The sequence below is a fragment of the Mustela nivalis genome (assembly GCF_964662115.1).
Source record: "Mustela nivalis genome assembly, chromosome: 6".
NCBI classification, from domain to species: Eukaryota; Metazoa; Chordata; class Mammalia; order Carnivora; family Mustelidae; genus Mustela; species Mustela nivalis.
Genome location: NC_139025.1, coordinates 151519465 through 151531724, shown reverse-complemented (window position 1 = coordinate 151531724; position 12260 = coordinate 151519465). Strand labels below are relative to the sequence as shown.

General features: G+C 44.6%; 1 protein-coding gene across 2 annotated transcripts in view; it reads left to right on the top strand.

Moving 5' to 3' along the window:
- SEC11A (SEC11 homolog A, signal peptidase complex subunit) overlaps positions 1–7030 on the top strand; it is a 41605-nt gene extending 34575 nt beyond the window's left edge. Inside the window, exons 5-7 of one of the 2 annotated variants that reach the window (XM_082736194.1) lie at positions 232–269; positions 6254–6311; positions 6504–7030. In XM_082736194.1, coding sequence (XP_082592320.1) covers positions 232–269; positions 6254–6279 — 64 coding nt within the window. In that variant the 3' untranslated portion in view covers positions 6280–6311; positions 6504–7030. The remainder of the gene's footprint in view (positions 1–231; positions 270–6253; positions 6312–6503) is intronic. The other variant, XM_082736193.1, reaches the window with a different exon arrangement.
- Positions 7031–12260: the final 5230 nt, after the last annotated feature.

Sequence of the window (12260 nt, the reverse complement as noted above, 5' to 3'; positions counted from 1 at the left end):
TATTGGGCACCTTCTTGTACTCTGAGTCCAAACCGTGCTGGTTTGAGGGTCTAGACCAGTTATTGATCCTGCTCCCTGAAATGTATTTCTTAAATAGTTATTGAATCAGCAACTGAAAGTATTCATCTAAATCAACTTTACCATGTTTATTTCATACTGTTTTTATTTCTAGCCTTCAAACTGTTGGGGTCGAATTAAATTTCAAAGTTATATTAAGCCTGTTTATTTCAGATTTTATCAGGAGAACAGATCAGTGGAGGACAGGAATTGTAAGTTACTGACATGAGGACGTAATAGAATTGTTACTACCTTCATGTTATTAATAGTATTAACAATAACTCACATTTACTAGGGCTTCCTATGTGCCAGAGACTCATTCTAAATTCTTCACAAGTATTACCTCATTTTAACCACAAAACAGCCCTAATATTTCCATTCTGCAGATGAGGAAACGCGAGGTAGGTTGCTTATCTAAGGCCACACTGAAGATGGGTTCGGCCGACCCCGGAGCCCACTCTTACCTAACCATCTCGCCAGAGTTACTGGTACCGTACTTCTGAAAGTGGGGAGCTGCTGGGTCTCACTGTTCAGATGCCTCACGGGCTCTCATCCCTGTCAGAACATCTGCTCCTTCTTGTAGACACGGAATTCAGAGTGATTCTGCTAGAGATCAGGCCACTGCACTGAGCAGTTCTGCTCCCACAGAGAAGTCAGTGTGCAAGTACTGAGTGGAAGCTGCTTTAGTTATGGCATGAGAGATGCTGGTTTGGGGCCAGAGAGGTAGGATCAGAACAAGCACCGGTGTCTTTTGTCTTTTCTTTTGTGTGCATACCTCTCGTGTTGGAGCTAAACGTACTTTTTAAATTTATTTTTAAGTAATGTCTACACCCAACACGGGGCTCAAGCTTACAACCCTGAGATCAAGAGTCACGTACTCCATCGACTGAGCCAGCCAGGTGCCCCAGGCACACTTTTATAATACAAACCAGATCATCAGTGCTTCTGAGAAATGATGTTCCCATCTCCCACAGTTCCCAACATGCTGCTAATGTGATTATTCAGACTTGTCAGTCTCGTTGAGTCTTTTTGTTTTTCTTTTAATTGTAATGTACAGATTCACGTAGAAACATAAATAACAGTCATCTAAAAGTAAAGTCAGAGGGCATCTGGTTTGGTTTCAGCTCGGCTCATGGGATTGAGCCCTGTGTCAGTCTCTGAGCTCAGCAGGGAGTAGGCTTGAGTTTCTCTCTCTCTCTAAAATAAATCTTTTTTTTTTTTTTAAGATTTTATTTATTGGGTGCCTGGGTGGCTCAGTGAGTTAAGCCTCTACCTTCGGCTCAGGTCATGATCTCAGGGTCCTGGGGTCGAGTCCCACATTGGGCTCTCTGCTCGGCAGGGAGCCTGCTTCCTCCTCTCTCTCTCTGTCAAATAAGTAAATACAATAAGATACTGAAAAAAAAAAAGATTTATTTGACGGACTATAAGTAGGCAGAGAGGCAGGCAGATAGAGAGGAGAAAGCAGCGAGCCCGTTTCAGGGCTCGAGCCCAGGACCCTGGGATCATGACCTGAGCTGAAGGCAGAGGCTTTAACCCACTGAGCCACCCAGGCGCCCCAAAATCTTTTTTTTTTTTTAAGGCAAAGTCACAGCTCTCTTTCCCCTCCCCCTCTGTAAGTATTTTAACTTTTTGGTTTAGTTTCTTTTGGTCTTTATGTAAAGGATGCAGATAACGTATGTATGTATCTATACATAAAGACATTTTATGTGTGAGGAGAGATAGTCATGCTGTTTATAACACTTTTTTATCCCCAAAGTTTTCAGTATTTTTACAAATCAAAAGACATATCTCCATATCATCATTTTCATAGCTGTATGCTAGTCCATGGAATGGATAGACCATATTTTTATTTAGCTGGTCTCTTATTGGTAGATGCTTTGACTGTTTCTGTGTGTGTATGTGTGTATGTGAATAATGTTATAATGAACATCTTAACATCTCACTGCCTCTGCCCAGTAATCATTTCTTTAGTAAATTCACAGAAATGAATTACTGGGTGAAACCTATGCATACTTTAAGGCTTTTGTTAAATTTTAAAGTATGTTTTATTTATACCATAACCAGTATAACAGAGTATCCCTTTATGTGGATCTTGATTCTTAGGTATTTAATCCAGTTCAGTCCACTCACTCTGGCCCCCTGTTTGGGTAGAAGATGCATCATGGGTAGAGGAGCCAGACTTTCACTCAAGTAACTTGTCTTTCTGAAGAATTTTTTTTTTTAATCTCAAAATACATACAATATTATTTCTAATATTCCAGCATTGAGGGGCACCTGGCTGGCTCAGTCTCAGTGGGGTGAGTTGGAGCTCCACATTAGGTGTAGAGATTACTTAAAAATAAAATCTTTACAAAAATAAAATCCCAACATTGAAAATATAGGTCTTTTTGTGGCTTTTAGTTATTAAAAAAAAAAAAAAAAGGCAGTGGCCTGGTACTGTCTGAGTTAAGTAACTTCCCATGAAGTAGAAACGTCTGGGGCACCCATAGCCATCTAGCAGGAGCGCTGGTTCTTACCTGGGCAGCTCTGCGTCGATCATACTGCCACTTACCTGGACACATAGCGGGCACAGCACTGCGTTTGGCGGAGATGTGTGTATAAAGCACAAACTGGTAATTCCAAGTCAGCCTGTACCCAAGCCTTGAGGACAGCTTTTCTGCAGACTGGTCTGTGACTGTGGTACCAGTGTCTTCACACAGTCAAAACAGATTTTTTTCAAACAGTTGCAAACTAAAAAATTTTACACTGAGGCCTAAGGCCCTAAGTAAAAACAAGCTAAAACAAGTTTATTGAGATAAAATGCACATATATTAGGAGATAAAATTCACCATTTAAAAGTGTACAGTTGAGTGGGTTTTATTATATCCACAAGGTTACCCAGCTGTCAGCACTAATTTCAGAGCACGTCCACACCCCAAAAGGAAAACTCCATACTCATTTGCAGTCGCTCCCCATCCCCTTTCCCTGTAGTCCCTGGCAGCCACTCATCATCTCCTTTCTGTCTCTAGACATGTTATCTAAATGGAATCTCACAACATGTGGTCTTAATTTACATCTGGCTTCTTTCACCTGGCATCTTGTCCTCGACGTTTGTTCATGTCGCAGTGTGTAATAAAAACAGTGTTAGAAAGTGAAACTAATACTGAACCAGCTACGTATTGAAGAAGAGGTGATTCTTTCTCCGTTGAGAAGGTTGAAAACACAGGAGGAGCTGTTAGTGACAGAAAAGAGCAGGAGGAGAGAGAGAGAGAGAGACAGGCCGGAGGCTGGGAACAGAGTCTATTGACCAGGAGGAGAGGCGTGCAGGAGAAGGCAGAAGTAGAGTCATTGAGCTCTCTGGGGGCTAAGACCAGTTTTACGGATGAGGCTTTTAAAATGTACCTTTTACTTACCTTGAAACCGATTATTCTGGGGTAGAAACAATGATCCTTTTCCAGTCAGCTCCCCGGGGTCCAGGCTTCCCAGATAGAGGCCCCTTCGATATCTGACCAAATTATTTTCTCCCAACATCAGCAGGTCGTTCTTCCCGCAGAGGCCCCTTCCTCACCAGCACCGCCCCAGGGGCATGTGTTCCTCCACACTCGGCCTTCTAGATGTTGACTGGGCCCGGGCTGCTGTTGGAGCTGCCTTTGTGGGTGGCGTGTTTGACTTCTTTTAAACCTTCTTCTGCTTATTGTCAACTTGCCTTTAGCAGACTTTCTCCAAGCAGAGTAGGAAAAAAGTGCAGCTGATTTGAATTGAAGGTGATAATGATGGCAGCGGCATGTACTTGATAAGCAGCCTTTTGCTGTCTCTGTCCGAGGAGGGAAACAGTGAGACAAATCATTAAATCTCTTCTTTGACTTTGGACTGCCTGTCCTATTATTCGCTTATATTCCTCCTAAAGACCCAGCTGCTTCCATTTCTCTTATAGTGGGGCGAGGGAAAACCAAGCTTAGAAGGGAAAAGGTCTCCATGGGTAACTCATGACCAGGCTGTGTGGTCACAAGGGAGCTCAAGGTTCCCGGGGCACGGGTACTGCGTGGAGGGAACAGCAAAAATTCTCTCTCTGTGAGAGTGGCTGCTGGTTGATCATCAGACCAGAATCAGCAGCCTGATAGTGTTTTAGTTGAAATCACAGATACTTTTATAGCTTTTAGTTTGCATCTTACCGTGAGGCATCTGCCTTCACCTTCTTAAATTAGATGACTTAACGATCATTGAAAGCTACTGCTTTTATGAAGATCTCATAAGTGAGACAACTAAGTTTTTGTATTACAAAGAAAAAATACGTGTTTAAAAACACAGAAAGCCCCCTTCTACCCTCCTAGAGCTTAGCTCTGCCATCATGTAGGGACTATCATTTTGCAGCTCTTGGAGGTTCCAGGGGTTGAAACCAAAGCATGGGTCCTAGGAGGGCATATTATTTGTCACCACGTGCCTGCTGCAGGCATCCCCCAGCTAGAACTGAGCTGCTGGTGCTGTCGTGTGCAGAAGCATTATTTGGGCCCCACTTCCACAGATGCGCTGACTCGGTAAATGTGAGGAAGATACAGCAATCTGCATTTGTAACAGGCTCTCCGAGTGATTCTGACAAAGGAGGCCTGGTTTTAGGAAACATCAGCTTACGGAATGGAAGTCTGGGGATGCAGAGAGGTGGTTGGTGGCGGGGAGGGGATGGTCTGGTAATGCTGCCAGAAGGGAGAGGGGCAAGACGGGGTGAGGACAGGAAACAGGAAGGAAGAGGAGTTCTTCAAAGGAAGGAAGTGCACCAAAGACAAAATTTCTGTTTTTCAAGCTTGCCTAAGGCTTTGATGATGGAGGTGTTATGTGGGAGGTGATTTCTGTTTGTGCACCTTTGGGACGATGGTGCACAGGTTGTGGATGCCCTGAATAGAAATATCTGGGCTATTTTAAAATATGCGAAGTTCCGTCTTCACCTCAGCCTGACCTCCCTCCTCTAGGACAGGCTCTAGGTCAGCATCATTGGGCCTGTTCTAGAATCCAGCAGGAAAAGAGGAGGAGAAAGGAGGAAGTTGTGCATTTGCTAACTGTCACTTCCTCCCACAGTGCCGGTACCCTGCTAAGCTTTCCTTTCCCCCCTGAATTCTTGCAAGGTCGAGGAGTGTTTTCTGTTGGGCGGGAGAAGTGAAATGCAGGAGTAAATGAGATCTCCAAGGGAAAGGAAGAGAAGAGGCCTGGACATCCAGACATTCTGTCAGGCAGTGTTTACCAGAGGTCTGCCGTGTGCAGGGTTACACCAAGCCTTGAGGATACAGTGGGAGCAAGACTGGCGTCGTCTTTGCCCTTATGGAGCTTAGAGTCGAGTCAGAAGGACAGGCACTGTGCAGCTAGTTTTGCAACCAATTACGCAATTTTTAAAAATGTGATTTAAAAAAATGTGATAAAGACTCCAAAGGAAATATATCTGGTGTATGGGATTATTTAACGGATGGTTTTATCTTTTTCGAGTTTAAGGGGATAAACTTTAGGGGCAAGGAGAAAGAAAGAGCTAGTGAAAAACACAAAGAGATAGCAGCCAAGAGGTAGGTGGAAAAATAGATTCGTGGGCTGTTCGAGAAACCAAGGAGGGAAGGGATATCAGGGGAAGTTCATGGTCCTCAAAGTCAAATTCTGCAGAGATGAACAGGAAGACAGGAGGCGAGACTGGTCTACTGCCTGCAGCGATTAAAGTGTTCCGGAAGTTTGGGATCAGGAGAGTCCGAGCCAGATTACAGGCGGCTAAGAAATGAGAGGGTAGCGAAATCTTAAGTACTATATGGAGCTCTTATGCTCACTTCTTAGACGCTTAACATGAAGTACCTTGTAATGATCGGGCTGTGTTTGCCTTGTTGCCCCAGCTACATTGCCCACTCCTGGAAGGTTATGACAACAAACCCAGCCACGAGCACTGAATCTGCGTGTAGCCTGAGAGTCCCCATCTGGAGACCCGAGACCTTAGGTCTGGTACTGGTCCTCCTGCACCGAAACCATGTACCTTGGGCACGAGCATCTGTTTCCTCATCTGTACAATGGTGATATTCCTAACTTCCCTGTCACATGAGTGGTTGAAAGGACCTAATAGGAGAGTCTGCACAAGTGGACTCGGTAGACTGCAAATCAGTTTCCGCTGGAAGACACTGAGACTGTTCGGTAAATGAGACTGGCTACAGGGGAGTTCTGTGATGACCCATTTTCTGTTTGCTTGTCTGTTTAGATTTGTTCCTTATATTGGGATTGTGACGATCCTCATGAATGACTATCCGAAATTTAAGGTAAGAGCCTACACTATACGGTTCATTAAACATGCGCTACTTTGCTTCCTTTTGGAAACTGTCACATGGGTTACAGACGGATCGGTTAGTTTAGTAATTGGTCACGGTCACAAGACCAGCTCATGCCTGAACTCTGAGGACTTGGACACTTGGAAAAGCTTCCCTGACCTGCGTTCTGTGTTTGTTTTCTAGTATGCAGTACTCTTCTTGCTGGGTTTATTTGTGCTGGTCCACCGTGAGTAAGACGCCTGCGTCGCTGTTCCTGGAAGATGCTGTACTTTTCGTTCCTGAATGTTTGGCGTAGATACTGGGCTGTGATCGGTGGAGTGCAGCTCGCACCTGTCGGCGCTTCTGGGTAGCAACGTTTGCATTAGTTTCTGTTTCCACGCCAGGGCCCATGTGGGCAGGTGCACGGGCACCACGGCGTGCACTCGAGGGGACTCTCAATCACAGGATTTCATATGTTGTCATTGTCACCCTTTCACATTTTTGTACATCAGTGAATTTTTTATATTAAAAGGTTGAGCCAAAGCCCCCAGTGTTTGTATTTTGAAGCCAAGCTTCACCTCTAAAGTGCCTACAGAGTTCTGGAAATGGAAAACGCAGCTCTGTGCGAGTTTGGAACCATCATTCCTCCGTATAAGATGGGAATAGCATATACGGAGGTGGTCGTGAGTCTTAACTTTTCAAATTTTAAATAAAAGACTTTGCATATCGAACCCCTTATCCCTGACTTGTGTTTGTCGGGAAAGCTTTGCCTTCTGCTGGTTCTTAGCACCCTTGGGGGGAGATAAAGGCTTTGATGTGTGCAGTCCTTCAGCTAAGAACGTTGTCCTCATACTAACAACTGTTTTTTGTTGGTCTGTTTTTGTTTTTGTGGAGCAGAAATGGCTGTTGGCATTCATAGGAAATCTCTTAGCCATAAAATGGATTCTTTGCCAGGGTGCACCTGAGATGTGTAGAAACGCAGTTAGTGTTGCTGAAAGGTTCAGAAAACCTCACTGTGCTGTAAAGGCTTTTCTCCTTTTCTGCACTTGAGACACTCTCAGTCCTTTCTACACGATGGCAGTGGTTTTCAGCATATGGAGGAAGCAGGAGGAAGGTGCTAGAAGGCGAGCGAGCTACTTGCTCTTTTAAAAACTCATTTGCCAAAGCCTGTTCTCTTAAGTGCCTGACTTCACTTTTCTCTTGTGCAGACTTGGAGGAGGAAAAGTTTAAAGTAGTAAATGCAAAACCCAGCTGCGTCTTTCTTCCTCTCATATTGAGGCAGTTAGGGAAAGGGCCAGTGTAGGGTAAGCCAGTGTGTTTTAAGTACAAAATACTCAGGATTCTTTTTGTTCTCTTCTTGTACTTAGTGTGAAACGTGAAAGTAAGCAGATTTTCTGTGTTGGGCTAAATGAGCAGCTTCTGTTATTTGTTCAGCTGAGTGAAATCAGCTGAAGTGGAAATCGGTCCACACTTGAACGCTAATGGAATCAGCATTAAAAAATGGAGGCAGTTTACAGCTAAGAACAGTTAATCTTACGAAGCTCTCCCACGCAGAGAATAGTGCCATCCGACATCCCTTAACTAGGCTTTAGGCTTTAAATTCTGGATGTGGGCTCTGAATGACCTCAGCCGAGTAAGGAACTTGGCCCATTAGGCTAACAAGTGCTTCTTTGAGCCTGCCTGTGAGGCTAGTACTATACTAAGATTTTCTCAGAGCCACGGAGTGTGGAAGCAAACCCCGTGCATAGAATGGCAGAAAATTGCTACTCTCTCCATGTTTTCCCTCCTAATCACCTGCAGAGGGTAGGGCTAACCGCTTGGCCTAACCATCCTCGCTCTGCTTTTGCAGCAAGCTTTCTGGGGCTTGTCCGGAGAAGTCGTGTGCTTCGCTGCCCGGTGTTGGGATCCTGGGGGTCTTTGTGATTCTAGCTTTCCTGACCAGTACTTGTATCCTCAGCTGTCCACATTTCTCCTCCTTATACACTTGAAACATTGTATGAATGTATGAAATATTTTCCTCATTTGCATATTTTCACACCCAGTTTTGGTTTTCCTCCTTTGCTGGATGCTGTCATTGGAAGCAACAGCTAAATTTTTCTGAGAAGTAATCAAATTACTCAGAAATATTTTAATTTCTCTCTTAGCCAAAAATAAAGATTATTTTGGGAGAGAGGTTTTATGCTGTCAGTTTTTATATTGTCCAGTTTAGTGCTAAAACCTAAGACTTAACAGCTGGGCAACTTTTTATTAGTAAATGTAATGTGTTTTAAAAGCTCTTAGGGAATGTAAGACATGCCAGAGATGTTCGATTTGGTGTGGAATGGAATCCTACGCTGAGATTTGGCTGGGCCAGTGGGAAGTTGGGAGTGTCACTGTGAGTGCCGGAGATGGAGGAGAATGAGGACCGATAAAACTGCACGTGGGAATTTGATCATCGCGTCGTCTCTGGGCTCTGACTCTTCCACTGTCCTCACTCCCAGCGAGTAAGTCTCTGTGAGTTGTTCGCAAATACCGGTCCTCACTCCGTCTCTGTCTCTCTGTTCTCTCCGGACACTTCTACTTGATTGTCCCCTCTTTCAACTGACGCTCATGACAGTACCTGTCAATGGACCCTGCCTATTGCACCTCTTCTTTGAAGGAGTAGTCCCTTCGATTTTCTCATTTTCCCACCATATTTAGTCACTTACGAGCCCTACATTCACCCCTGTCAAATATTCCATGGCTCATAGCCATCCCCGGAATGCAGAAAAAAGGTCTGTGGTTCCCTTTGCTGGGGTGACCGGACGCCTTTTTCTCTGCAGCCGGCCAGTCTGAGCCTGCTGGAGATCAGTTCCACGTGTTCATTAATTTTAGTGCCCTGTTTACTTTCAGAAGTGTCTCTTTTTGAACAGTAAATGTTGTGTTGGCCTGGTTAGGAATCATTTCTCTACTAGCACCTGGGTGGCTCAGTTAAGTGTCTGCCTTCGGCTCAGGTCATGATCCCTGGCCCTGGGTACTGGGATCGAGCCCCATGTTGGGCTGTCTACTCAGCAGGAGCCTGCTTCTCCCTCTCCCTCTGCTGCTTCCCCTGCTCATGCGCGCTCTCTCTCTGTCAAATAAATAAATTAATTTTTTTAAAGAGTTTATTTATTTGACAGAGAGAGGGATCACCAGTAGGCAGAGAGGCAGGCGGCTGGGGTGGGGGGAGCAGGCTCCCCACTGAGCAGAGAACCCCATGCAAGGCTTGATCCCAGGATCCTGAGATCATGACCCAAGCTGAAGGCAGAGGCTTAACCCACTTAGCCATCCAGGCACCCCAATAAATTAAATATTTTTTAAAAAATCATTTCTCTAGCACCCTTACTTTAATTGGCCAGTTTCTTTAGATTGGAAATCTGGATTCCCCCTTTACATCAAGGAGGCTAGTTAAAAGAATTTGTACTCGGGCTTTATGTCAGACAAGGAAGTAAATCACTAGCATGAGCCTTGATCAAAGCAGTCAGCCTGACAACTTACTTAAGTGGAAGAAGACCAGAATTTGTTTCTTGAATTGGTCAAAAGTTGAGGCAGATCTGCTGGCCCTTTAGTCTGTCCAGCAACTCCCAGTGTGATAGGTATTTTGTTGAGTGTTGTATCAACACCACAGCTTTAGCGGCTGTCCAGGGAGCCTTTTCTTCCCCCGGTAATGGGCTTTCGATTGAAAGTAGGCTTTGCATTTCCTGGGACCCAGCTCATAACATCGAATACTTAGTATTTGCCACATGCTTCGCTAAGTGCTTTTGAATTCATGACAGATTTTTATTTTCTCTTACTGAGTCTTCAAAATAAACTCCATTTTACAAAAAAGAAACCACAAGTTAAGAGATTTGCCCAAGATCTCTTGGCCCGTGAAAGGCACAGCCACAACTCCCAAGTCTTTTTTCATGTCACAATGTTGGGCGTCATAACCCAATCCTTGTACCTTTATAATATCTAATGAGACTCTTTCATTTGGCATAAATGCCATGACCCTTGGGAACTCTTTAGAGACTTTAGGTGGTTCTTTTGTGGACTCACTCAGATTAGCAAATCTGTTAGAAATAGATTCTCGGGCAGATTTGAAACCTCTTTGGAGTTTAGAGAGTATTAATTTGAGTTATTGAATGTCCCCCCTGAAATACATGACTGTCCCACCCACATAATTATGAATGCTGGGCCTGGGGCTTATCCCTTTCTTGGGTTTTTTAAGTTCCTTGAGCACCTGGGCCATTGAGCGGAGAAGTGGCTGCTTAGCTCCCTTAGCCACTGGTGCAATTGTCCTTACTTTCCTGTTATATGTAGGTGTTTTCTCTCTCTTTTTTAACATTGCCTTAAAAAAATATTTTGTGTTTTGGCAGTTTCCGTTTCTGGTACATTTCCTGACTAATGGTGAATGTTCTGATTTTCTAACTAATTCTTTTGTGTTCCTTCTGACTCTGGGAAGTTGTATCCTATATCTCTGACTCTCTTCTTGAAGATTCTGCTGTTGTCCTGATTGTCCAGTCCTTTCCCATTCTGAAACTCAAGAGCAAGACCTGTTTCTCTTCATCCTCCCAAACCATACGGGTGGAGATCTGTGCTCAAAGGTTTGCCGGGGGAGTGATTTTATACCATCCTTTCCTGAGAAGCTCTGCATTTGTTATCATTCCTTTTTACCAGACTCATGTATGTCTAATTTAAATTTCTGCTTTCGCTTCCTCTCTTCTCCTCTGCACCTTTCATGTCCATCAAGTTCATTCTGGTTTCCTCCATTTGTATAGTTTCTCTGCAACTAACTTGCTTTGTACTTGAATTAACTTATCTGTGAAATAGGCATAATGCTAGTTGTTACTACATCAAAATAGTGTTGGTGATCAAAGGAGCATGCATGAAAGTACTTGTGAAAAGATGTTACTTAAAACTGATTCCAGTTTGATGAAAATGTAGCAAACAGTAACACACATGTCCTTTATTTCAAGCAATCTTTGATTAAAAACCATGGTGTAGTTCAGATGTTTTGTTGGTGTTGGTTGTAACAGGAGTTGCCGTGTATCTTTTCCCCCTTCATCATCTCTAGGATTGTCTTGTGAAGCCTGTGTAGGTTTCCCGTGACTATCCTTGAAGGCTGTAGAAACCTGAGAAGGGCCCAGTGTGAACGCTGGAGAGCTTCCCTGGGGGACCCCACAGGACTCACTGTCAGTCTTCCCAGTGGGATGGAGGCCCTTAGACTTCCCTTGCCATCACAGTACACTTGGAGAACAGGCAGTGGACAGCTGAGGTCTCACTGTAAACTCAGAGCCTGGCACACTCCTGGAGACATTGAGTCTGGAAGTGCTGTCTTGAGCCAGCCACCCTCTCTGCTGGGCCTAATGCTTCTCATTCCAGGCACACGTTTCCTGGCGGCCGTGGAGCTGCTACCCTGCTTCTTTAGGGTCCCTAGAGGGCCTTGCTTGCTGTGTTTGCCTGACAGATAAAATGATCCCGCTGGGGGCACCTGAGGTCAGTCTTGGAGCTGTGAACGCAGGCCTGACTGGTCAGAACAGAACCCCCAGTCCCAGGATCCCCTGCAGAAGTGAGGGCAAACTCTAAATTCAGTGCCTGCTCCCTTTCTCCCCTAAGAAATCTAAACCAGCTCGATGTTTACACTTGTGATGATAAAACAGGAGTGGGTGTGGTTTAGGGAAATAGCATCCACCCTGCATGACTTTGGGAACCTGAGAGAGTATTCCAAGCCGACCTGAAGGCTGATTCAAGTGTGACATCTGGGCAAGCGACTCAACCTCTGAGCCTGTTTCAGTTATAAAATGAGAGAGAAACCTACCAAATAAGGTTCCTTCGAGCATTGAAGTGAAGAAGCACTCAATACCAGCTCCCGTGTGTTCCCATGAATTTCTACGTCTGTGAGCCAGAGGAGAGGAAGGGGGTCACAGAGGGAATGGTTATTATGGGGAGGTGATAAGAGCTATATCTGTACGCCAGGGCTGA